Source organism: Ammospiza caudacuta, chromosome 2 (genome assembly GCF_027887145.1).
Source record: "Ammospiza caudacuta isolate bAmmCau1 chromosome 2, bAmmCau1.pri, whole genome shotgun sequence".
NCBI lineage: Eukaryota > Metazoa > Chordata > Aves > Passeriformes > Passerellidae > Ammospiza > Ammospiza caudacuta.
The window spans coordinates 41,727,024-41,754,628 of record NC_080594.1 but is presented as its reverse complement, the minus strand read 5'-3'; the positions used below and the strand labels follow the sequence as shown (position 1 = coordinate 41,754,628).

Genomic DNA, 27,605 nt, shown 5'->3' with positions numbered 1-27,605 from the left:
ACCACATAAGATGTTTGGTTTTGTTTAAACCTTCAAGTGAAGATTTTGGCTCAGGGACAGAATGTGGATTTCAAAGTGGAGAAAATGTATCTTCAGCCCTCAGTGAACCTGTTTGAGTACAGGACTCTGCTGGGGCTGGGAGATGTGGCAGCTGCTGCTTTCCCTCTGTAGTTTGGTTCTCTGTGGCTGTGGGTTCCCTGTGCCAGATGATGCTGCCTGGCAAAGCACGGGGCTGGTGTTCAGGCCACAGAACAGAAGAGAGAACCAATGCTACTCCTTGAATGCAGGAACTGTGGGTGATGTAGTAGAGTGAAGATGTCTTTCACAGAACATGAAACATTATTTTGTAAGAACCATGTTAGAATGCTCCTTTCATATTCCAGAGGTGAGTAGGCCTGATTTAAAAATTAATGTGAGATTTTGTTACTGAATTAAAAGTAACTTCAGACTGAGTTTGTCCAAAATGAAATTAAAAGTGTTGAACACCCTTTTTAAAAGGGTGTAAAGCAGCGCCTTCAGGCTTGGCTCTGTCTGCAGCATTGCCATGTGCAGGTAAAGGCTTTGCATAATGTTCAGTTTATGTAATAGCAGTTACACTTAATGAATATTTTGCGTCAAAAGTCTGCTTGGGTTTCTTGTTCTAGATATAAAAAACCAAATCCAAATGTGAAAGCGATACTTTATAATAAGCTTCAGGAGGAAGAAGGATGGAATAGAATCATAATATTTAAACAAGAAATATAATTTTCCTTCTCCATTACATATAAATATGCTACATTAACTGCAGTTTTTACAATTGAGTGTGATTTTTCTCCTCCTGTTGAGTGCTGCAGACAGATTAGCTTAGTGAAGAGAAAAACATTACTTTCCAACATTAATTTCAGGTTTGGAAAATAAGACTTCTTATATTTTGGCCTATTACTTGAAGATGTCTATTCAAACTGCTTTTGAACTTGGATATCACAGCTTTGCAGCTGAAGATAGGGTGGTATTTGTATACCAGAAGACAGGCTCTGGAATCACATTAGGCAGCAGCTAACCAATTCCAGAAGATTTAAAAAGAGAAAACTAAGTGGATTATCGTTTTAAAATGTCATTATTTGGATTTGGGAAGTAATGCAGATGAGCTTGTTAGGCCTGTGGCTTTGAGATAAAAGCCTCTCATTGTCAAAAACTCTTTTGACAGATTAGTATTGTCCTTAAAAAAAAAAAAAAGAAACCCAGTGGCATGCTTCCCTTGTCCTTAAGACCAGACTGTATTTATCAGAAGCAGACATTTAACAGGTAACCTGACATCATCTAAATCTACTTGAGGCATCAGCTCTTTGGACCAAGGTATATCAATTCCATTGGTGTTCTTTTTGATGATGCAAAGGCTTGTATCCTCAAAATGTGAAAGGTGGGAATTCTCTGAGGATGGATTTGTGTTTGGACAAGCATGTCTTTGCATTTGGACTGGGTTTGATGACTGTGGACATGACCTACTACTAAATGTACATGGTAAGTGTGGACTTCACATGTTGTGTTAGCAAGAGGTGTGTTGTAGCTACTGTGCAAAATCAGGAAATGGTGATGAGCAAATGTGTTAGAAACAGAGAATGTTGTTAGGTGCAGCAGATAGAAAGATGTTGTATCAGAAACTGTTAAAAATATACATCTCCCCAATTCAGATGAATGTTGATAAAGTATCAGACAACTTGATATCACCTCTTTATCAAGTTAAATATTCCTTAGCAGTAATCTGCACTTCCTGAGAATGGAGGAACTTGCTTTCACCCTGGAGAACCATTGTTTTTTACATATTGTACTTTTATTACTTCTTATTTTAAAGGCAATTCTTAATAACACAAACAGAAAGTCCCTAGGATAACATTCTTTCAGGCAGCATCCCACACACATGCTTGCAGCATTCAAATGTTTCTTTTTCTTTAGAAAACCTAAGATATACATGCATTTACGCAATCGTAGAACAAAGGCATTTTAAGTTTACTGCTTACTTGCCTGAAACTTTTCTTAATCATTTTGTGGTTGGTGACTTGGAAGAAGGAGGCAAGGAGCAAGTGTCAGAGTGCCAAATTGTCATGCTCTGCCTTGCCAGCTTATGGCAGGTGGGTTTTGGGGTGTGAGACACAGCTTCAGTGAGGTACAAAAGCCAATTTTCCTTTTAGATGTGACCCTGTCTTAGATGGAAGATGTGTCTGCCTTAATTATACATGCAGTAGAGGCAGAGTGATGCACAAACTACTTATGATGATGTTATATATAATTAGAAACATAGTTAAATAATTTCAGGCAGGAATATTCATCCAAATTATTTTGCTTTTTTGGAGCCAGATTTTTTGTTCCCCTGGCCCACCATTCTGTAAGTCCTCTAAACTGCAGCTTTTTTGAACTTAGTTGTGACATTTGGAAAAGATTTCCTTTCTGTTATGTTCTGAGTGAGCACTTACCTGCAGTGTATGGAATTCCCAAGTTGTATTTAAATGTAAGTCTTCATGATGTGAGAAAGATCTTGAATATAACCCTGAAGATGCAGAAATGTTAATGACTTTTCCCGGAGAAAGCAGCTACCTAGAATAAATACTTGCATCCTTGGTTTTAGACTTTCATGTCTGTCATTTAATCAGCAGCATCTTAACTTTACCATCTATAATAGCCTCTGTGCAGGCTTTTCATTGATGAAAGTAGCATTGCAGTGTGCAATGCTTGTGTCTATATGTAACAATAAATAAAGTTTAAGTTCTAGTTTGCCTCTTAAATATTTTGCCAACATGTTTATTTTTTAAGTTAAATCTGTTGTAAATCATGAATCATTTACATTTATTGAATAAGGGATGATGGAGACAGCAGCTGGAAAAAAAGTGACTTTATTATATGGCTGAAAATACTAGGTATTAATAAACCTATCATTTTGTCAAAAGAATTTTTAACTCAGTAATGTTCTTGAATGTTCACTAAAGAATACCTTTCCTAAACCTAAAATTTTGTATAAATACATGTTCTCCCAGAGTTGAGAGCCCTTAGTAATGTACTGCTGAACACTTTTGCAGGCATCAGTGATGGCTCCCTAATAAACATTGTGGTTGAAAAATTATACTGATTTCTCAGGAGCAGCAGAAGAAAGAATCCTAAAAGAAATGGGAGAGGTGGAAAGGGAAAATATTGTAATGGGGAAGATATTTGGAGTGAGAAGATTATAGCAGGAAGTGATGTGGTGTGTGTCCTTCAGCTTGTCTTGGTGTATTCTTGGTGTTGTGCTTGAGCTGTGTGAGTGTGTCATGGGAAGGGTGATGGGTAGTGTAGCTGTCAAAGCATGGCATGCTCTCAGGGCAAGCTGAGTTGTATGGAACTGTTCTAAAGAAAGTGAAATTGTCAGTGCCTTCTCTTCCTTCTGTTTGGATTGGTTGGGGTTTCTTTTCAGAATTGGGTGGTTATTTCTTTCAATGATGGCCTTGTAAAATGTAAGATGTGACATGCAAAACACTTTCTGTTTTGGGGTCCTGTTGTTTATTAGCTGTTGATCCAGGAGTGTATATGTCTGTATTTTCAAGGCTCCTTATCCCAGGGCAGAGAAATTTCTGTATTTAAAGTTAAAAAATTTTGTAGGTCTCTAATCCCATTTATTTCCTGTCATACTCATTAGTCCTCAGTGGAAACCATTGTAATTTATTTTTTCACTTCTGCAGTTATGAAATTTGCACAGCCCCATGCAGGACCTTGCAATATGTGCAGACTTTGTTCTGTGTCCCCTTAGAAAATAAAGGAACGTATGGGTGGAGGAGCATTTCACATAAAAGACAAAAGACCTTTTGGGAAAACGTTTTATTTTAAACCTTTCCATTGCAACAGATTGAAGTTTGTAAATTTTTTCTCTTGCTTACAAAGGAACAGGTCGGGATAGGTGAGAACTTAGTAATCATTGTCACTTATTTTGAGGGGACTTAAATTCAGTGTGGGTTTGATCATTGGCTGGCATAAAAATTTAAGTGCCATTACAGCTTTGGGAAATTTCATTTTTACCTCCTGAGCCAGAAAGAGTCCAGAAATACACAATCATATACTACATCTTTATGTATTATTGCAGTAGATTGAAATATACCCTTCAGCAACACTTGCATTTCTAAGTAGTTTTTTTTTTTATCACCTACCTTGTGGAAATTTTGAGAGTAGCATAACTTATTCAGAACGTGTTAGACCATAGTGCTGTATAGTCTGTAGGCTGCAGTCCAAGTGGCTGGGGACTGGAACTGTCTGATAAATTAGAAACGTAATTTTCTATTAGCATTTATCTTTTGCTGGATAAAACCACATACTATTGTAAAGGCCAGCAAAGCATATAACACTTCAGTGATTTTGACAGGACAGATATTTAAAAATATTTTAAAATATTGATGACTGAACTAAAATGCTGCTTTATCATTTCCAGTTTTCATTGGAGAGAAATTTTTTGGATTTGGTTCACAAAGTCACATAGGACATGATAATACACAAACTTGCAGAACTTCTGTTAAATTTCAGAGGAAGGTAAAGATTAAATAAATGTAATAATAAAGTGATAAATAAATTCTTGAATATAATAAAAGAAAAATAAGAACCCCTGGAGAGTGCAAAGTTTGGATGGCAAGCTAGGTAAGATTTACACAATTCCTTCAAGCATTGTTAAATCAAGGCCATCAGAATAGGGTGGTAGATTGAGTTTGGTTTTTTTGTGTAGGTGAGTAATTCTTTTTCCTGGTGAAACAAGTCGAAAGGAGCTTTACTGGAGTCTGAGGAGATTGGTTTTTGGAGTGATTGGAATTGCTCAGCAGGTTTCAGAAGGCAGTGTGTTCTGTAGTGAGAACTTGTCTTCTGGGTTTATTTATTTCATATAAAACTTTTACTATAAAAATTGATGTACAGTCACCATTTGGCTTGCATTTTTCCTTGGGTAATAGTAGCTGCCCTTTTGTTTTCAGTCATGAGGAATCTGTTAAGGAAAATTGGATTGTTTATTCTACGTGTTCTAAATAGTGGTGTTCTGTGGCTTAGTAAAGAGAGTGAGCTTTAAAAGTGTACCTAAAAGTGATGGAATAGAAGAAGCCTGTTGCTCAAAATATTGCATGACCTTTTTCTGTGCAGTGCAAGAGCACATGCACTAGGACAGAAAAGCAACCATGGTAATATAATAATGATGTACGTTGTTACTATTATTTTACTTGAGGTAACTGTACTTTTTCTGCAGCTCCCCCATAGGCTGTGTGGTTGCAAATCCACCTTTCAGTGAGCAGATGAATTCATTGGTATCTTCTGCAGACAAAAAGGAATGGGCCAGGCTTGCACTGCATTTGTCTGCTGAGGACTTAATATTTGTCTTTGGAGGTTAGGTAATAGAATTTAGATTTACATATCTTGAATACCTTTGATATCAGATTTTTTTGCTTTGAACAGGGCTTTATTTTGCTGCTGTAGAGCATTATTAGATACTTTTCTTCCCTGAGTAAATTGATAAATATATTGGTTTTAATTTTCCAAAATTCTTGAGTTGTCTAGCTTAAGCCAATCAAAACTTCTATATAGCTGTTTGCCTGATATACTTACTTTAAAAGTGCAGGGGATAAAGGATGGTCATTTTAATGGGATTTCCTGAGAAATGGAAAGGTGACTTTATGTGTTTAAACATTAAGCACATCTGCTCTTAAGCTATCCATTCCAAGATTAGCTTTCAGTGGCTATGAAAATTAAATAAAAGTTTATCTGATTGTCTGCAGGTCAAATTCTCTAGTACGGTTTTTTTTTTAGTGCAGTTATATGAAAAGTACAGTAGAGATTTCTGATTAAAATTAGGCAGTCCCCTGCAGCTTATTTGCAGGAAGACTGTGAGTGTAGCAGGATATTCAAGGCAAGGGATGAGTTACAGAACTTTTTAGCTTGTCTGGAGTGGGTGATATTAGGTACTCTCTAAAACCTGGCTCAAGTTCTTTGCATGATTTCTTTGGGGATCAGTTATAGTGAGGGAAGCATCTCCTGCAATGACGACTGTCTTGAGATTGCTGCTGCTCAGAGAGGGAACTTGAACCTGGGAAGGCTCGTGCTGAGCTGGGCAGGGACACTCTCACCTGGTCTGAGTGATGCACAAAAGGCTGCATTAGCATTCTCGTCTGTTCAGCCTGGAGGCACATGTAGTCCTGATACTAACTCAAGGATAAGCTGGGAGGAATTAGTGTTTTTAAATATAACTTCACGGTCTACGTATGTTAATGTGTCTATCACCACCAGTCTTATTATCCTGTATTTCTTTTAGTGTCTCATTTCCTTACACTGAGCAAAAATGAAAGTTGTAATGTTAAATAGGAGATGTTGATAGGAGAACATGAGTTTAAATGGATATGTTTTACTCTGATTTACTCATAAGTATACAGGAAATTATATCATTGCATTTAATGAGTAAACTTGGTTTTGTGGATAGTTAAAAAGCAGAGTGTGTACGCTTAAGAACATTGTCCTATAATGGTTTTAAATTGCTTTTAATTTTTTTATGCTTTTGTTTTCTTGGAGAAACACAGGTCTTCTGGTTTAAATGCTAAACTGTTTGGGTTTAAATACTAAAGATAAAAAATGTCTGCATAGTTAAAAATTTAAAAAGAAAATTTCAGTGCTTCCTTATGGAATCAAGAACATTGAATGTAGTGTGTGCCACTAGATCTTTACTTAATTTATGAACTAATTTTCAGAGAAACAATTCTATGATAATCTTGTCTGCCTGTGAAAAGAACTTTGTTAAAATATAAAAAGATTTAAAAGGCAGATACCCTGGTTAGAGTCTGTTATGGACGTGTCTCTTTTTGCATTCTTCCTGCTGCTCGACACTCATTTAAAAATTGATTTAATTTCTGAGACTCTTTGTTGTTTAAATTCTGCATTCCCCACCAGATCAAGTTACAGTCTAAGTTATGGTTCTTTTCTGGTGGAGCAACATCAGCAGTGAAGGCTCTGAAATATATAAAGAAGTTAACATGTATAATGCATTTTAATTGAATAGGAATAAAAATTGCCTCTAAATGTGTACCTTTTTAGGGACGTCTCGGTTCCCAAGTGTAAAATTACTTTTTGGGATTTGAAATGCAGGAGAAGTAGGGCCATGTGGTATAGACTGGCAGTGGTGTTATGCTACTACAAGTAAGGAAGTAAATTTCAGTGGGTGACTAGGAGGAAAGGAATAATTGCCATGTAGAAAATTATATGCCAGAAATTCAGATATATCAATTTGTTAGTTAATTAGTGGATGAAATCTGTTTTTTTCATAACTCATATTGCTTAAATAGTAAATATTCAGTCAATTAAAAAGCAATTTTGTATGATGAACACTAGCTTTTACAGGGCAACCTTATTGCACTGGGGCTGTTTGTCTGTATTAGATATGACATAAGTGCTAACCAGGGGTGACAAGCTTCTTTAATTAACTGTGCCGTCATCAAATATAACCTGCATGTCTACTGAAAGATAAGCTGAACTGTGAACTTTATTCCACTGTCCGTGTTGCCTAGATCTCCATTAGCTGATTTCATCCTAGTGATGCCTTTTTGGGACTACCTAAAAACAAAGGCCAGAAAAAATTAAGAGAATAAAAAGTGGTTATATTTATTAAAGGCCTTCAGGTACTTTTAGGGCAGATGAAGCCCCCCACAGGGGCAACATCCAAAAATGGATGATGGGTCATGGATTTCCATACTTTTATAAGTTTGATCCATTTGCATATTGGGGATTAATTTTTCAATTTCAGCTTCAGGTAATGAAGTCATTTTACCCCAAGTTTGCTGCCCTCCAAATCACTTTTGTTTACATCTCTTGGGGCTGAGACAGTAAGATGTCCTTGATTCCCAGGCCTAGAGAGGAATTGTTTTGTCTGACTAAAATAGAAAAACAGTTGCTAACACTCTGTATGGAGTTTAGAGTTATACTCTAAAGAATTGCAGGATTATAAATATATGAAAAATAGAAAAGCTAAAATCCTAAGGCATCAATGGAGCTTGGATGTTTCACTTAGATGTAGACATACAGTATTATGTGTCTTAATCTTGGACTATATCCCATATTCAGTATTTGAGATGACTGTACAGTTCTCCTGAAAGAGGTGGGGGAAGTGCTTGTCTAGGAGAATCCATGTGCCATCAGCTGATGTTTTTATGATCTGTTCGCTGGTGAAATGGAAGGTAGGAAGAGCAACATGTGAGCTTGTCACTGGGTTTTACTGTCTTGCCTGGAAGTTTTGTCTGGGTGTCTAAAAACTTAAATTGGAACTTAGTGAGAGTGTTTTTCTGAATGCTGTAGAGTAGTAAAAGTAAAAGGCAATTCCCAGCAAACTTCGTGCAGTAATGGTTGAAACGCCTGTGTCTTCACTTCGCAGTGATGGCAGGCCCAGTGAGATGGCTTGACTAAGTGAGGCTCAAAGCACTATAGTTGGGAAAAGCAGGGCCTGGTGTACCTGGCCCTGTATCTGTTAGAGAGATGAAGGAGAGCATGGGACTGCATTCTGGTAGTCATGGACTGTGACGGCGATCACAGGGGTTCTTGGATGAGGGAAGAGACGAAGATCTGAGTCCATGTTTCAAAAGGTTTGATTTATTATTTTATGATATATATTACGTTAAAACTATACTAAAAGAATAGAAGAAAAGGTTTCATCAGAAGGCTAGCTAAGCTAAGGATAGAAAAGAATGATAACAAAGGTTTGTGGCTCCGACAGAGAGCCCGAGCCAGCTGGGCTGTGATTGGCCATTAATTACAAACAACTCTATGAGACCAATCACAGATCCACATGTTGCATTCCACAGCAGCAGATAATCATTGTTTACATTTTGTTCCTGAGGCCTCTTAGCTTCTCAGGAGGAAAAATCCTATGGAAAGGATTTCTTTATAAAAGTTTTCTGTGACAATGGACTCCAGAGTATTTGCTGGGAGGGCTGAGGCTGTGTGCTGAGGCTGAGCTTGTGTGTCAGTAGCTTTATCTGTGATGGAGGCTGACAGTGCAGGCATACCTGACAGGAATTGGAGAAATGTCCTTGGATTCTGAAAAATTTTGTTGCCAAAAAAAATTTCATGTTACTCTCATTGCTTATGTATTTTCATCTCCACACCATAAGTTTCTCTTGGCAGTTTTTCTAGCCTATAAATGTTGCTTTATGATTCCACACTGATGCTTTTTTCCAACCAAAATATGTGCTTTTTAATCTCCAATTTTTCTATTGGGTACAGAAGACATTGTGACCAACTGGGCGGTAAAACATTATTGTAGAATAATCTTACTTATTTATAAAATAACCTGAATTTTGGAAGTTGGCATTGAAAGAGGCGAGACAAGTAGTTTTACTCTGAGAACATCAGATGTGATTGATTCTCCCTGTATTTCCAGGTGCTGCCATTGGAAAACAGAATGAAGGACAGCTCCCGTTTCCCCCAGGCACTGAACATTGGGATGGCAATAGTCATGGCACTGTACATCTCACTGGCCACCCTGGGGTATATGCGCTTCGGGGATGAAGTCAAAGGCAGCATAACTTTAAACCTGCCGCAGGATAAGTGGTAAGTGCCTCTGTGATTGAAAAGCAGTAACCTAGAAGGCAGAAGTGTTAGAAAGGTTGTCCCATGCCCCAGTGCCCTCAGGGTGCTCAGACTTTTAATGTATCCACAATAGAGCTGTGGTCCTCGCCAGTCATTTCTTCCATATTAAAAGGACTTGCATAGGGAGGGTGATCAATGATATTATAAATGCTGATCAATGATGTTATAAATCATTCCATCTCTAGAAGGAGCTAGTTCCAGGACTGTTGAGGGAGGGAATACACAGTTTGCAAGAAACTGTCACACAGTTCTGGAACAAGCAACTTTTACCTTGGATATCCTGGTAATATGGTGCCCTATCTTAGTGTAATCACTGAGTTTAGCAAGTGGCCAAATGGAATAGAAGACATCAAAGATGAATAGGTTTTTAGTTCAAGTGCAAGTCCAGGGAAAGTGTATATGATGACTTCCTATCAGGAGAATGAAGCTTATGTTTGCTAGTGTCTCGAGGATTCTACAATTTTTATTTATCTATTTTTTTAATGTTATGAATGTCACATGCTGAAGATGCACTGAAGATGATTTGAACCACTGTATAGTTAGTTTTATATCTGTCTGTGGATGGACATACTCTAACTATTCTCTAATATAATTTATTTCTTAATAGTTTTGTCTAATAGGCCTAATTTTTGTCTAATTTGCAGTGCAAAAGGGCTAAAACTGAAAAGTATTTTAATGTTTTCATTCTGATCAAGTAATGTTTTACAGGTTATATACTTGCATCTACTTCTTCAATGTCTATTGTAGTAGTTTATTAAAGTAGTGAAATCTCAAATTACTGGCAAAATAACCCCTGCATAGATGAAATGAATGCTGATTTTTTATGTTTTGAAAAAGGGGAGAACACATGTAATGAATGTTCTCAATTTTTAAATGTTACTTTTTCACTTTCTTTTCTTCCTTTTCATTCATTGGAGTCAATGTGATCTATGCATTTTTAATACTCTTAAGAAGTTTTGTTTAATTGCCAGACTGATTCCAATGTTTAATATATGAGAGTATAAAAAATGTGTCTTGAAGGATGAATGATTTTTCATTGCTAGAACCTTCATCTATTTCTTCCTGCTTGTTTGCTTGCTTTGTTTTTATACTGCTGTTGTAACAACTGAGATTTGGGCCTTCCCTTCCCTTCCCTTCCCTTCCCTTCCCTTCCCTTCCCTTCCCTTCCCTTCCCTTCCCTTCCCTTCCCTTCCCTTCCCTTCCCTTCCCTTCCCTTCCCTTCCCTTCCCTTCCCTTCCCTTCCCTTCCCTTCCCTTCCCTTCCCTTCCCTTCCCTTCCCTTCCCTTCCCTTCCCTTCCCTTCCCTTCCCTTCCCTTCCCTTCCCTTCCCTTCCCTTCCCTTCCCTTCCCTTCCCTTCCCTTCCCTTCCCTTCCCTTCCCTTCCCTTCCCTTCCCTTCCCTTCCCTTCCCTTCCCTTCCCTTCCCTTCCCTTCCCTTCCCTTCCCTTCCCTTCCCTTCCCTTCCCTTCCCTTCCCTTCCCCCTTAAGTTAAAGGAGGGCAGGTTTCAATTAGAAATTAGAAAAAAATTCTGTAGTGTGAGGGTGGTGAGGCACTGGAACAGGTTGCCCAGAGGTTGTGGACTCCCCATCCCTGGAAGTGTTAAGGACTGAGCTGAATGGGGTTCTGGGCTACCTTATCTAGTGAAAGGCACTACCCATGGCAGGAGAGTTGGAACTGGATAATCTTTGAGGTTCCTTTAAACCCAAACCATTCTGTGATTGTCCAAAACACCAGAAATCTGTAAATGTTTAATGTATCTTTTCTGTGTGATGCAGCTGAAAGGAAAAATACTTCTATTTCTAATAAACCATGGCAGTCCTTGTTGTTTATAAGAATAGTGAAAAGCTTGTTTTAAATGGTGGCTTTGGGTTTATTTGTGCCTTAAGAGAGGTGTTATTAAAAAACAGGGAGTGAGAGGAATGTGGAATAAGCTAAGGTTGCTACTCACTGTTGCTTTTTATTGTGCTCATGCAAGCAACAGAATGAACTTTATTCTGCATCCCTGCTGTCTAAGAGAGCCGTTCACATAGGAGTTTTCAAATAGCTCTTGGCTACAGTGCAGATGTGATGATGATGATATTTGTGCTGATGGCTTTGCAGGCCTAATGCAAGGAAACAGATAATAAAAGAGATGGAAACTGGTGCTCTATAGGGTTGGAAATTGGCATTATAAGCGTAATAACCTCAAAGCTACTCAGGGCACATATCCACAGTTAACAAAGTCATCTGTTTTTGTCTTAACCTGGAGAGTACCCCAGAGCACCAAACAAAATTAGGAGAAGCAGCTCGGTGGTGCACTCAGGGATTGTGATATACGATGCCAGTGCTGTGCAGGACTTGGGTCTGCCTGGTACAGTACTGAGGGACAAATGGTTGCAATTAACTGGGCTAGCAAAACAAATTTCCAGTGAACCGTAGGACACTATTTTGCTATTTGGTCCTCACATAAAAAGCCAGTAAGTTGCCAGTTTGAACCAGAGAAATTGCAAGGAGCAGAGGAATTTTTTCATAAGAAGAAAGACAGGTGAAAGACCTGGAGTGTATCTAAGCAGTGAGACTTGGCTTATGTGTTTAATTCCAGCTGGACAACCTCTGTCTTAAAAATAAGCTTTTCCTGATAAAGAAAATTAAATTAAAATTCTGCTGCTTTCTGAGTTTTATTTGATGTTCTCGCAGATGAATTGACTGGAAGGCATACACCGGCCCTAGACTAGTTACGTTCTTAAGTTTAGTTTAAATAGAGGACTACTTGTATTAAAAATATCCTGCTAGATTGGTGCTTTTGGATAAATGGCTTGATGCTGTTCTATTTAGATGGTGTTTGGGACTACAAATTGTCATTCAGCATAATATATTACTTAGAATATGTTGAAAATTGACTTAAAGAGTAGTTTTCAGTATTTGCAGATGTAAATTACAGAAAATTCTGCTTTAGTATTTGTTAGTGTCTTTGGTTTGGGTCTTGTTGATTCATAAAATGGTTTCAGTTGGAGAGGACCTTTAAAGATCATCTGTTCTGATCCCAGGGCCATGAGCAGAGAAATCTGTCATAAGACCAGGTTGTTCCAAACTCCATCCAACCTGGCCGTGAGCACTTCCAGGGATGGGGCATCCCTTCACTATCCTCATTGTTAAAAATTTCTTCTTTGTTCTTGTTTGGGTTCTTGTCTTCTTGAGGCTGAATGTGAAGGTTCTTTCCACCACCTGTTCTTTGTTAGATATAAGTGAGTCTTTGTGCAACAGTTCCCTTATTGTGAATCCCAAAAGTTAATGACCATACAAACATTCATGTATTGAAGTTCAACAAGACTTAACATGCAGCTTAGTTCAAGTGAAAGCTTCACATAATTATTGCTCTGTTTGGTCTAGCTGTGTTGTTCTGCAAATTTTGTTGCACTGCTTGCCAGTGTTTCTACTCTTCAGATGAGTATAATGAAATCTAAAAAAACGAATTGAAAAGTGGTGTAGCACATATGAATGATTTAGATTTTTATTAAAAGGTAGCCTAAGGAGTCATCTTTTTCTGATTGGAATATAATATTAAATTACTAGTAAAATCACCTGAGTAATATGAAAAATATTTTTTTAATTTGGAAAGTTTTAATTGTCATAGAGCTGTAGAAAAAATAGTGTAATGGAGATGCTTACCAATCCTGTTTTTGAATATATTTTAGAAATTACTTTTGTAAAGGCTTGAGGTAGTCTGAAGCCTGAGAGTAGAGGTGAATTCTGGGTATCTGCTCAGCTAAAATTTAACCAGCTAAAATCTATCTATATCTTAATCTAAAATCTAATCTATATCTTCTGGAATAAGGACAGTCTTGCAGAACTCTTGTTCCCTCTAAATTTCTAAAAGCTACTCACCAGTCAAAAAGATGTGTGTCACGAAAGCAGTAGCTTCTAAACTAGCTACACCATTATGTCAGCATGTAAATTGATGCAATAACTTTTCTGTCCATTTGAATGTGGCTTTGGAGATTCCTTGACCTGTGTAAAGTGATGGTCAAAGCTTTGATACTGATAATTTCAAACCTATTAGTCAAAATGTAATTTTAGTTGAAGCTTATTTTTCTTTTCTTCCTCATATCATAGAATCATAGAAAGTATCGTGGAAAAGAGCTGAGCTGTAAAGATAAAAGTTTTGCCATGCCATTTGGTCACAGGATAAAGGGCCAAAAGCAGTCCTGCCTGGATTTTATTTACTAATGCAGATACAGACTGTGATACTCAAAGAGAGAATGTTCAAGTGACCCCTGCCAGGCTTTGAGAGATACAGAGATTCAGGTCCTATTTGTTCTTTCCCTACTCTTGCTGGTGCTTTTTGTTTTCTTACTTATGCATTCACAGAATCACTAGGCTGGAAGAGACCTTCAAGATCACTGAGTCCAACCCATGCCCTAACACCTCAGCTAAACTATGGCACTGAGTGCCACATCCAGTCTTTTCTTAAACACATCCAGAAATTGTGACTTTACCACCTCCCAAGGCCGGCCATTCCAGAATTTTATCACCCTTTCTGTAAGACACTTTTTCCTCATATCCAATCCATATTTCCCTTGACAGAGTTTGAGGCTGTGTCCTCTCATTCTGTCAGTTGCTGCCTGGAGAAAGAGACCAACCCCACCAGGCTACAGCCACCTTTCAGGGAGTTGTAGAGAGTGATAAGGTCACCCCTGAGTCTCCTTTTCTCCAGGCTAAACACTCCCAGCTCCCTCAGCTGTTCCTCACAGGGTTTGTGTTCCCAGCCCCTCTCCAGCCTCGTTGGAGGGCCCAGAGCTGGACACAGCACTCAAGGTGTGCCCTCACCAGTGCCGAGTACAGGGGAGAATGACCTCCCTGCTCCTGCTGGCCACACTGTTCCTGACACAGGCCAGGATGCCCTTGGCCTTCTTGGCCCCCAGGGCACACTGCTGGCTCATGTTCAGCGGGCTGTCACCAGTGCCCCCAGGTCCCTTTCTGCCTGGGCACTGTCCAGCCACACCGTCCCCAGCCTGTAGTGCTGCAGGGGGCTATTGTGGCCAAAATGCAGGACTTGACACTTGGATTTATTAAACTTCATCCTATTGGACTCTGCCCATCCATCCAACCATTCCAAGTTTGTCTGCAGAGCCCTCCTACCTTCCAACAGATCGACATACGCTCCCAGCCTAGTGTTGTCTGCAAATTTGCTAATGAAGAACTCAATCACCTCATCCATGTCATCAATAAGGATGTTGGCTTTGCTTCAGATGAACATCTTTTTAAGGACTGAAGCAATGAACCAAGCCCTCACCCAAGATTTTTATAATGTCCATAGAAAGAAAATCATACAAAGACTCAATTTCTGTTAGTTCACTGCAAGTAATGACAAATGCTTGTAATTAATGCAGCACGAATTAAAAATATATGTAAATTTAAACCTGTTGGAGGCATGGATAGCTCTTTATCATTTGTTTACTCAGCCACGAGTAACAGTGGTAAGAATGTCTGCCCTTTCTTGGAAGATTTACTCTAGTTGGCTTATCTTCTGCAATTTCTTAGGCAGTTAAAATATATTCATGTTTACTGGGGAAAAAAAAATTCATATATACATATATATGTATCTCCTTACGGCTGTTATCAAGCGAATTTTTTATGAAGAATTTGCAACTTACATACTTACATGACTGTAAATGTTTTCAACAGGTTGTATCAGTCTGTAAAAATTCTCTACTCCTTTGGTATTTTTGTGACATACTCGATTCAGTTCTACGTCCCTGCAGAGATTCTGGCTCCAGTTGTCACCTCCAGAGTGAGGCAGAAGTGGAAGTTACTCAGTGAGCTTGTGGTGAGAGCACTACTAGTCTGCTCAACCTGTAAGTATGTGTAGAACATCCATTAAAAAACTTGCTATTACATTTTTTGGGACCTGCTTATTTAAATATATGTTTTGTTGTTTAGTTTTCTTGAGGCTAGCAAACCTGGCATTTTGACTTTTACAAACAAATGAAACTAATGTATTTGTATTTTAACCACATTTGTTCTAGTAGGTTTGACCGATTATTTGACGACAATATATTTTGCTGGTAATACCCTAAAGCTGCCAACTGGAAAATAAACCTTTCTCAAATAAATTTTTTTAAGTGAGATGCACATTGCTGAGATTTGTCAGCATTTATCTATGTGATCGTCAGTACATGCTTGTCGTGGAGAAATCGTTTCTGTTTTGTTGGTCTGAGGATTAAGCCTAAAGATAATGCTGGGTCTGTAGCCAAAAAGTAGCATTGGCAAACATGGATGCCTGGTCATGGAGTTCATGAAGTGCCACTTATTTTAGAATAATGCTCCAAAGTAGTTTTTGGAGGCAGGCATCTTTACCTTCACTGCCTGTTACTCTTGTGGTTTTTCTTGCTTGTCCCCTAATCTTCCCTCCTGCTGTGTCCCTGCTTTCTCACAGCTGCTTGAGATGTGCTAGTAGGAGTCAGCAGAGCTGGCATTGGATGGTGAGTGTGGTCTCGTCCAGGAATCAATACTCCTGAAGATAATGAACTGTGGGGGAAGTTCAGCTTTGCCTTCGCAGCTCCCAGCCAAAGTGCGCAATAACATAGCGACCTTTTCTCAAAGACATTGTTAAAAAAATTGTTTCTAGTACAAATCTGGCTTCTTGACTTGACCAATTGTATTGAAATAAGCTATTAATATCTTAAAAGCAATCAAAACTGATAAATAAGCAAAAAAAATGCTAAACTTTGTCTTTTAGGGGAAAGTACTGATGAAAGAGAAGATACTAAGTTTTTTGTCTCCATTCCCTTGATGAATGCAGTAGATAAGGTACTGGATGACACCTAAAGATTATTGTAAAAGAAGACTTTGACATCTAGTAAGACCTTCTAAAGGTCAAGTCTGTTGAGAAAAACAGTTTAATGCCAGTGCAATTTAATTACTACAGTAAGCAAAGGGAAATACCATTAATCTAATAACTTGCAGCTCTGAAAATACATCTACTTTGTGAAACTAACAAAATAAAAAGAAAACCCAAATTTTTCTTGAATGATGAAGTACATGTCTCCTGAAGCATCATATAGCCTGTGTTCTATTTCAGGTGATCAAGGCATTAAGATTTTAAGATTGAGGACAGATGAATAGCTCTTGTAATACTTGAGAGACATCTAGATCAGAAAGCTTCAAGGTTCAAAACACTTTTTAGTATCTCTCCAGGACACTAAAAGGTCACCAGTTAGATCTCCAGTCCTAACCACACCTTGCTGTCATGACACCCTTGACTTCTCAATCTCTGATGCCCTTTATGTGCTCCTTATCACCTGCCCTGGTAATGATATCACAATAGATTTGAAAAGCTAAAAATCTTGTATATCCAAACTGTTGCTTACAGCCAAAGGCTTCAAGGGTTTTTAGGTGAAAGATAGTTCCATGTATGTGTCTGATGAGAATAGCCAGTGGTGAACAGGCTTAAAGGCACACTTCCCTAATTGACTTGGGAAAATTATAAATTACTTCATAGGTTTTTTCCTTAATTTTATCATTAACTTTTGTAATTTCTGGGTAGTCTGAAAAGGGAAAACTGGGAAACAATGTCCAAGAAAAGAAAGTAGAAAAAGAAAGGAAATGAGCCATATATATGTAAAGATACATATATACAAAAGATGTGGCTATATATATAAAGATGTAGTATTAGAATGCTCTACCTTTATGTCTTTGAAAAAAATGTGTATAGTAAAATTGTACCTAGTGTATGCCATTGCAACTTACCTGTGATATGAATCTCTGAAATGGAGCTGCTGAAGTGTTATGGGTCTTACTGGGATATTTGAGGATATTAAATTGTTTGCTGCAAGGCACAAAACAGTAACATTAAAAGTTTGCTCTTAAAGGTTTGATATTTGCCAAGCTGTTGTGTGATGTGTTGTATTAACCTAATGGCATTTCAGGTTTTTCCCAAGTGGTTTCTAAAACTTGTATGCATGCAGTAGCTGTAATACTTTTTCACCAACAATTGTGTAAGCTCCCACGCTTACATTCATCTTCATTTTTCATTGAAGCACTGGTTTTAAACAGAATTAATTTAAATAGCGTCACTTTTCACTTAGCTGCACTTTGTCTGACTGCAGAACGTTCTTCCTAAAATGATTCAGAAAGTGTTTTTCTTTAATAGAAAGTAAAAATCCAAAACCTTTTAAATTGAATTTTAGAAATTAAATGGTTTTGATATCAGTGACGGAGTATGTTGTAATGTCTGGACCATTCAGAGGTCATACACTGATTAAAGGAAATCTGCTTGCTTGAAAGTAGCTCTTTGAGAAGAGGAACTTCAGCTGTGGTGCTAGTAGCACATTAGCTTTTTAAGAGCAGACATGAAAAATCACTTATTACTAATTCTTGGGAATTTTGCATTACTCAAAAGTTATGTCATTGTTTTATTGTTGGAGTGAGAGAGTTTTTGGAAGAAGCAGACCAGGAGTCTATTTTTTTGTCATTTTTTTCTTGTCTGATAAGGTTTGTTTTAAGTAAGGATTTGACTGGGGATATAACACACATCCAAGAGCCATTTGTGTTGCTTAGGGTTTTTCATTACTTACTTGCTCACTTTTGGACACTTAGCATTGCAGGAGAATGATCACAAGAATCTTCTGCATTTTTAGATTTCCCTGTTCTTCTTCAGCTATTTCTATTTTGTTTGCAAGAGACAAGCATCTCTTCATCTTTGCTTGGATTTCACTGTAGATGGTGTAGCAAGTTGGAAGACCCCACCATACTTCATAAATCCTGACATAAACCATTATTTTATAAACTAGGTGAGCACCTGGTGCACTGAGTGGAGCGGTGAGCTAAGCTTGTGCTGAAAGTCCAACCTAGAGCTGGAGCCTGGGTTTGGTGGATGCTGAAAGCAGGTGGGAGCTGGATGTCTAAATAGCTAGGCAGAAATAGGATTGAAAGTTGGACTAAGCATCACTGTGGTGGGCTAAGTTAGAAATTAGGAACACAGGAAAATAGAAGGAATAGGACAAAAGCCTTAATGGGATTTGGAAAATGCTAGAAGAGATACGCAGGTGCAATTTTGTGTGGGTACTGCCTTGGTATTTGTGGTATTTGTCAGATAACCTCAGTGCTTTGAAATATTTGTCAGGGTGGAATTTTTATAATGTTGAAAGTATTTACCCTGACTTTACATATTTAAAACACATGTCACAAATATAGTTAGGATCTGTGTTTGCAGCATCTACCTGGGTGAAGGTTGGGCATCATGCCCAAGGTTCAGCTCTTAGCCAAGCCTGTTATGTGATGGGATTGTATGTCCAGCACATTGGGATTACCTGTTAAAGTGTGCACCTTTCTTAGTTTGCTTCTGAAGGACCTGGACCACCCTCGATAAATTGTTAAAAAATCATTTAACATTTTTATGTAGAAAACTGTAAGTTTTATCTTTCCAGAGGTCAGCTTGTCTCAGAGAGCAAGAAAAAAAACCCTTTTTACGCAAATCAGTTCTGTTATGCCCATTGCTTGAAATAAACTGCTGTTACATCATGAGCAAGAGAGCTCTTTGCTCCCTTTTGCTCACTTGTACTGAGATCATGGTGATTCTGGGAGGGGAAAATTTGGAGAGATTTTGTTCAGCTTTAGCAATGAATTCCTCCTGTATTAAAAGCTTCAAAGTATGCTGAGAACTTGGAGATTGAGAGATGATCTGCTAAGCTTTAGTCAGTGTTGATGATAAATGACATCAGACATATTCACTTCTGATGCCTCACAGTAGGAATTGTGGTCAAAAATTTAGGATGGGGCAAGACTGTAAGTTTCCTCTAGAATGAAAATGTAAATATCTCAAAGCAAAGGCCTCCTCATGTCTTCTGACTGAAGGACACTGAAATTAAATCTGCTTGCTGGATGTGTTGGAAGAAGTATGGGGAAAAAAAAGGCAGTATTGAGAAAATACTTCATCTAAAAAGGTGGCAGCAAATCCATGAAGTAAGGGAATAAAATAGAAAGGAACAGTTCTAGCATTAGTTTCATTTTTAAAGAATAAGTTGTGTTTGATTTATTAAAGATAGTAGTGAAAGAATTTTTTTTTTGTGAATTGGTAGCTGCTGAAGAATATCAGCAAGTATAATGGAGAAAACTGGAGTTGAGCATTAATAGTATATTTCATCTACACAAGAAGTTTAGAATATTATTCTTTTAATAGCTTAATTTAGGGCTGTGTTCCTGCAGCCACGGTTTTCCTGTTAAAAGGTAAATTAAGAAATACTGCATTTGCATGTGGATGTGGAGATATCACTTGAATTGTCAGCTGTTTTGATTATTATCTTGAAATGAAAGAAATTTAATTGAAGGGCTGATCCAGCTGAGCGTGAACGGAGCTGTTACTGAGCTGCTTGCCATTAAGTCTGAGCTTAGTGTGTAATTTTACCAAGAGGAGAATAAATGCATTTTTCAGTTGAGCTTATCAGTTACATTTTCTAAATATTTCCCTATTTGAACTGTACCTGATTTTAGGAAAGAACAGTTCTTCATGCTGAACAATTAGACACAAGATAAAATTATGTTTACCAGATGTCTTACACTGTTAATTGACATTGTGCCAATAAAATACTTGCTTAGAGTAGCTCCAGGAGAGTTAACATGAAGGAGTTTTAAGGTCTAATAATGCAATACTCTTAGGATAAGCTAATAATCATTTATATAGAAGAGGCTTATGTATCATTTATTAGACACAGATTTTTTTTAATAAGAGTTGGCTAATTAATGACAGAAAAGTGGAATAGTTAAATTAGTGATTTAGGAAAATTCCAGATGAGATATAAATATTTGTGTGGACTGCTAACAGGTCCATCAGAGTGGGCTTTAACACAAAACAATTGTTTATGAATTGTCAAAGGAATAAAATCAAATACTTGATTAATTCAGTTCATGTTCCCCCGCTGTGTATTGGGGTTTTACCTGGGGCTTTTTTGGATATGGGGAGCTGTGAGCATAATTCTTGCTTCCAAGCAGAAGATCTTGTACTGTGGTTTTAAGTTGAGATATGATCATTGGGTGGTTTTTTGACATATGCTTGGGCATGAGAAGTAGATATATGAAATCAGATTTTTTTCAACCTTTTTGACTATCTTTTCAAGAAGAATAAAGTTCTTAATTTCAGGGTTAATATATCCCGATTATGAGTCCTTTCTATTGAAGTGCCATTACAAATTGTCTTATGAGTTGCTGTTGGTGTAGGCATCATTTTATAGACATACAGTAACTTAATGATCTTTTTAACAGCGCAAACATTAAAATCTTCTTTTACCCAGCTTTAGTATATGGATACCAGATATCTGTGGTTTATGATTAATGGTAAATGTTATGGTTTATTTGAATAAATCACAGAAGTGTTTCTTACTGCTCATTGTTCTAGAGACATTAATGTGTGAATACATTTTCCAAATAAAGCCATAGAGACTAGCAGAATGGTCTAATGTTAATATTTATCATTGCAAAATTTTATATTTTTAAAGCTGTATGTAGAAAGTTCAGGTTGTAAAGTAAATTCCTGAAAAGCTAAAACAAGTTCTGCTTTATCTGTTTGTTTTTTTTTTTTAAATTACTATGGTGTATGTTGGATTTCTTCTGTTCAGGTGTTAGTTAGGTTTCTGAATGAATTGTGATTTTGTGCTTCAGATTTTGGAGTACAGTTCTTTTCTGAAAATATTTTGTGGGAAAGAAAGAAAAGTATGAGTTTGAATATTGGGCTGTCAATATATTCAAGAGCTTTCTGGACACAATCCTGTGCCATGTGCTCTAGGATGCCCCTGCTTGAGCAGGGAGGTTGGATCAGATGACCCACCGTGGTCCTTTCCAACCTTATTTATTCTAGAACTCTGATTCTATGATTTGTGATTGAGGTGAAAAATGGACAATTTTGAAAGATTTGTAATTAGAAAATTAAAAAGTAATTTAGGGCTTGTCATGAAATTTGCTTGATTTTTGTTCTGTGACATTTGTTCCATAATTTACAAAACAAATTAAGAACAAGTAGTTTAGCAATTCATTCATGTATTCAGAAGTACTTGATCATATTCTGGAGCAATAATTATTTTAATTCTTAAATTATTTGCATTAACTTTTTCATTATTAATATTTTTTAAAATTATGATTCCTTTTTGGAGACTCCTTTGTAAATTGTATTCAGTTATGGTGAAGTGCAAGTAGAAAATTCCTAATACTATTTTTGGTGTAAATTGACCTGTCAGTCACTGCTCTGGAGATTTGAGGTCATGCCTGGCATAACTTGCAAAGTTTTCTGTGTTTTAATACTTGTCTAATTTAGCATGGAGAACTCTGTTGTCTGCACCTCTACAGCTGCAGTAGTTTTCCAGGCTAGACTCTCTGGAAGCAAGAGAGAGGAGAAGGTGCTTGGAATGGCAAAATTTGCCTGATCTGGTTTACATATTTGCTTCTGGACAGGTTGAACTAGACCACAGAAGTGCTTATTCCCTTCTTTGGCATGTTTGAAGGAATATAGGTGAGAAATATATCCTGCATTTGGTATGATGAATTCTTCTCAGGAAGACTGAGAAGTGGTGCTGAATATCATGTTCAGTTGCCTACAGTTAAATCCCATTTTCCCTTTATAACAATAATTTTAAAGCTAATCAAGCCTGCTTTTATTTTCTAGTTCCACTCTCTATTTTCCATCTGTGTGCTTACAAATATAGTGAAGTGGTGATGTGAAAATTCTTTGTCCAAATAACAAAAAAATATATATTCTCTAGCTCATAGAAAGTGAACTTTATTTGTAATATTTCAATAATTCATGAATTTGTGTTTCTCCATTATTTTAGCCCATTATATTTCTATGCGTGAACTGACTTAGAAGAGAAGGTCATTTATCAGGTTTCTTCTTAAATGTCATACACGAGCCAGTGATTTTCTGTCATGCTTATTGAGTGGAGCAGCTATTTTTGTATGTACCCCTTATGCATTTTACATCTATTCAGTGCTTCATAGACTTGAAATTTCCTTTAAGATCCAGAGTTTCCTAAGGGGAAAGTAAAGGATTCAGCAGATGGAAAAACATCACTTTCTTAGTGAGCAGTTAAGAGGAAAGAGATAACAGTGCTTGGCATTTTAAAAATCTCCCCATTTTTTTCCAGGACATTGACATATGTCTTCCTTCCAACACAGAATTGAAAAGTATTTTGAGTTCATGGACATACCAAAAGTAATAACATGTGCTTTGCTTAGTTGGATAATCTGAGTTGAGTAGTGTTGAATATTAATCTGTACATTTTCACTTGATAAGGTCCCTCAGTGTAGAAGTTGTGATTATGAGCAACATTAATTTACTGCTGCAGAAAATCTAAGGAACCTGTAGCACAAATGACATCCCATTCACTTTTTAATCCTTTTGTTTTCAACCTCATGTTCAAAGATTCAGTAGTTTGTTCCTTCCTGTTGTATCCTGCAAACCTTATTCTATCTAGATTTGTTTTTTTTAATCTGGAAGTTTTCCTGGGGCTGACTTGCAATGTCAGGCACAAACAGAAAAGCTGTTTTCTAGAGTTCAGGGGATGGGGAGAGAAAGAGGAATACTTCAACAATATACTTTTATGGTATGTGAGGCAAATTAACATCTTACTGCTTACAAATGTAGAGTATCTTCTCTCTTTTCTTTGGTTTTCTTTATCTCACCACAGCACATAATTCCATATTCTTCATCATGCTAGCTCTAGCATCCAGTCAGAAAAGAGCAGATTGGCTTCACTGATCAGCACAACCCCCCTGTTCTCTGTTCAACTACTTTGTGTGTTTTTCCTTCAGCAAGAAATGGAACATACTGTGTTTTGACTTGCAGTAATGCTCACTGATAAAACTGTTCTGTTGTCACAATAATGTTGTGATGTCAAAAATTCTATGTCTTGTTCTTTGAGGTTGAATGTTGTTCTTATTGAACATGTGGTGTTGTGGTAAGGTTATCTAAGCTAAAGTTCTTCCTTCAGTAAAAGATACCTTGGATCATGTTGCTGTCCTGATAAACTAATGTGAACCTCCTTACTAAAGACTCCTTCATTCAAAGTCAGATCTCTGAAGGAATTATGTGTTTACAATTATTCAATCAACATTTCCCCCCACAAGTGTCTTTGTCTTTGCTGGAATAAGATCAGGTGCCATATTTTTGTTCTTACTGCTTTTTTATTCCCCTCAGTGGTACCTCACCATAATCTTGCTGGTTGCATCTTCTGTGACCTTTCAGATTTCAACCTCCCATTTCTGCTCTTTTTGTAAAGCCTCTCACTCTCGTATTCTGTGTTTATCCACTACTTATTCAGTAACCATAAACTTTATATTTTATAACTTTGCTGCATTTATTTTTCCATTTTTATTTCTATGCCTTTCCCTTCATTTTTTGTTTTAATTATTGGACATAATTAATCTGTGGTATCAGACAAGAAGCCAGAGGATTATTAGTATAAATGCATCAAATGAGCCATTACTATTATGTGACAAGTAATCAACTTGACACAATGTGTTCCAAATCTAAAGTCTAAGTGGTGAAGGAAGCTTTTATGTGGTTTATGCAATTATGTGGTTTATGTTTACTTTAATTATCCCTATTTCATAGCTGCACACTATATTTCTTGCTGGAAGGCAAAATTATTGCAAATGCTTGCTGCAAAGTACACCACTGAGAATATGGCAGGAGTTTAATTTTAAGACCTGGTACTTAAGCATATAGACTAGGCTGGAAGAATTTACTGTTCAGTTTTACTGTTCAGTTAAATGTACATTCTAAGTGTATGTGGATTGCGATTTAACATTTTGATCCTGTTTCAAGGTGGCCATCTAGAAGTTACTTACTTTGTGGAAGTGTCCAGTGGAATTCGCATGCAGCTCAGAAATATGAATAACTTTTGATTACAGAAGCACAGATCCTAGATTTATTACTTTTAGAAAAAAGAGGTAGTAATTTTGGACTTCATTGCATTAATTAAAGTCCTGTCTGTTCAGGTAGCTAATTTTTAACAAATTCAATCAAAATAATGTTTAATGGGCTAGAAAGAAATTGCAAGATAGCTAGCTGGGGTTAAGGAAAGGTTAAAGTATCATAAATGAAAACTAAAATAACTCATTTTTGTGGCTCTGTTGAGCTGGATATCTAAGATATAATTCCTATTCATCTTTGTGCCAAATAAACTGTGGAGTAGTAATAAATTAACCTGCCTTTCGAGGATATGAGAGTGTGCTGTGAATTAGGAGAAACTATGAATTATTTGGCAGTGTTAACATTTATTCAGTAGGAGAAAAGTAACCAGAATCCTTCATGTTTTGGGGTATCCCAGGTACATTTCCATGTGTCACTGTTTTAGAAACGACTTTATATCTTTTTTTAATTGCTAAAAGGAACTACTGTCCCAATTAACTCTGGTGGTGTCTACTTCAAAGCAGAGAAGATTACCTGAAGTGTTGGGCATATCCATCTTGATTGTAAAGATGAATCCAGCAAGTTACTATCCTTGCTCTTTTATCTGTGTATTTAAAATTTGCTTTTTTCTGTCTTGCATTTATCAAGCTGGAGCTTGTAGGTGCCATTCTTTTGTCTGCTAGTTTTAGAGATCCTTTCCTACACATATTTTGTTCTACATGTTAGTACAAGCAGGCCATAATAAACTTGTAGTTGGTGTACTCCCATAAACTGCAAAAACCGATGTTAGGAGGCATTTTCCAATACTTCGTGTTTAAGGTAATTTTTTTATACCTGGTATAAAAGAATGTTAGCATTCATACAATCTCTTTACATCTGTTCAGGTTGGAAGGGACCTTAAGGATCATTCAGTTCCAACCTCCCTGTAATGAGCAGGAATACCTTACACTAGACCAGGTTTCTCAAAGCCATGTCCTGCCTGGCCTTGAGCACTTCCAGAGATTGGGCATTCACAGCTTCTCTGGGCAACTTCTTCTAGTGCTTCTCTACACTCTTGAAGAAATTCTTCCTAATATCTAATCTAAATCTACCTTGTTTTAGTTGAAAACCATTGCCACTTGTTCTGTCACTCCAGACACTTGAGCAAAGTCCCTGTCCAGCTTTCTTGTAAGCCCCGTCTAGGTACTGGAAGGTGCTATGTCTCTCTTCTCTTATCCATCAAGGGGAAAGTAGTTAAAATTGTGCTTAAAATAGTGCTGGGCTTAGAAGTACACATTAAATTTGGGAAGGTATCTTGGAATCATTGTCCAGAGATTTCTGAAGCCATGAACTGAGTATCCACTGGCAACCAAAAGGACAGTGAAATTGTGAGAAAGCAAGGCAAAGGGCATCGTTTTGCTGCCATGTAAATCTTGGCTTTCTGTGGTTTACGTGTCAGTGCAGTTCTGGACTCTATTTTGACAAGGACATACTTGGATGAGAGAGATTATGTGGAGAAAAAGGAGTGTTCTTTGACTTCAGCCCACATTCAGCTCTGGGGGAGTCAGTTTCTTATCAACACATGCTGGTAAATGTTTATGTCTTTAAAAGCCATTCCTTGCCAAAAGAAAAGAAATCTGATAGTTCCATGCAAAAATAATACAGTAGCTATTTTCCCATGTTACTCTTACAATTTTCATTGGTAATTATCAGGGGAGTAAGAAGATAACTTACTATTTTCATTTACTTTTTCATTCTATCCATAGTTATGTTTTGTTTTTTCATCAGTAGTTGGTTGAACCCCAAGGAAAAGAACAGCTTAGTTACTAAATGGTGCATATGCATAACGTAGAGTGCTCTGCTCTTGCCGTGAGGGAACTGGAATGACAATAATCACAATAAAAATAAACACACTTATTATTGTGAGCAATTGTTTTAGCTCAAATAACTGTCATTCTATATAACATAAAATTACAGGGGATAAGCACAATAGAAATAAAGGCTATGATTAAATACAAAAAAAAAAGTACTTGATAGCAAAATATAAGGCAAGAATACGGTATTACTGATTTGGTTACCAAAGTGCAGGGTAACATTTTAAATTCACCAGAGATAATCAGTCTTCAGCTAGTTTGGAACAAAGGACTGTGTATAATAAAAATCATGAGAAGGTTTCTCAAAAGGATCTTGGGTCCTGTGGTTCTTGATTTTCCAACTTAAATCTAAAAGCCATGAATGTGGAGCAAGTTCAAAATCAATTCTCAGTGCTGAATATTGCCCCTCTCAATTGCCAGCACACGAGTCCTTAGGCAGTCAAGGTTTCATTTCTACTTGTTATTGAAAGTTCTTTCTTAGATAAAAGGGAACAAAGAGAAGTTATGGCTAAATTTTTTTGTAACTTATTTATTCAGCTCTGTCACTTGGAAGAGCTACACTTTGCAAATGAAGATCCTAGAAAAACTGGTATGGTTACTTTCAGAATAGTTCATCTAAAGATGGTTTTCTGTGTGTTGTGTTTGCAAACACTAGACATGCTGAACCTCCTTTGAAGCTTTAGAGAAGACTGGAGAAGAAGTTTTGATGTAGGATGTCATTAATATTTGCTGTTTTGTGTTTTGGAAAGGCTTAGCATTTCCATAAAGCTGCCTGCTGGTTTATGTACAGCTATAAAGTTATCCCACAAGTTGAGAATCAAAATAATTTTTTCTAATAATATCACAGAAAAAACATTGCAAAATGCATTATGCAACAAAATGGACTGTTATGTATATTCAGATATATGCCTGTGTTTTTATTATGCAGACCACAAAACATTACAGAGAAAATTTATGAGGCTGACCCTGACTATTCTGGTGTAAAGTCAGGTTCATTGAGTCTTTCACAGCAGTAGAGAGTAGGTGAGCATTCCTACAGGCTACAATGTATGGAGTAAGACTGGAAATGACCAAAATAATAGCTGGGGTCAAAAAAACATGTATAATAGCTAAACTCCTAGTTAGCCTTTTTCCCTGAGTGGTAGTGAGTTGCACAGCAGCTTTTCAGCACTAAAGCACCAAGGCACTTCCTGCATTTCTCTTCCAGTAAATGGATTTCTCCTACTTGCACACTACTTTCCTGTGACCTGTTTAAAATATCTGTTGTATTTATATCAA

General features: G+C 37.1%; 1 protein-coding gene across 1 annotated transcript in view; it reads left to right on the top strand.

The window, feature by feature from the left end:
* SLC36A4 (solute carrier family 36 member 4) overlaps positions 1 to 27,605 on the top strand; it is an 85,271-nt gene that overhangs the window by 27,188 nt on the left and 30,478 nt on the right. The window contains 2 exon segments of the mRNA XM_058825645.1: positions 9,389 to 9,558; positions 15,261 to 15,430. Of these exon segments, the coding sequence (XP_058681628.1) occupies positions 9,389 to 9,558; positions 15,261 to 15,430 (340 nt within the window).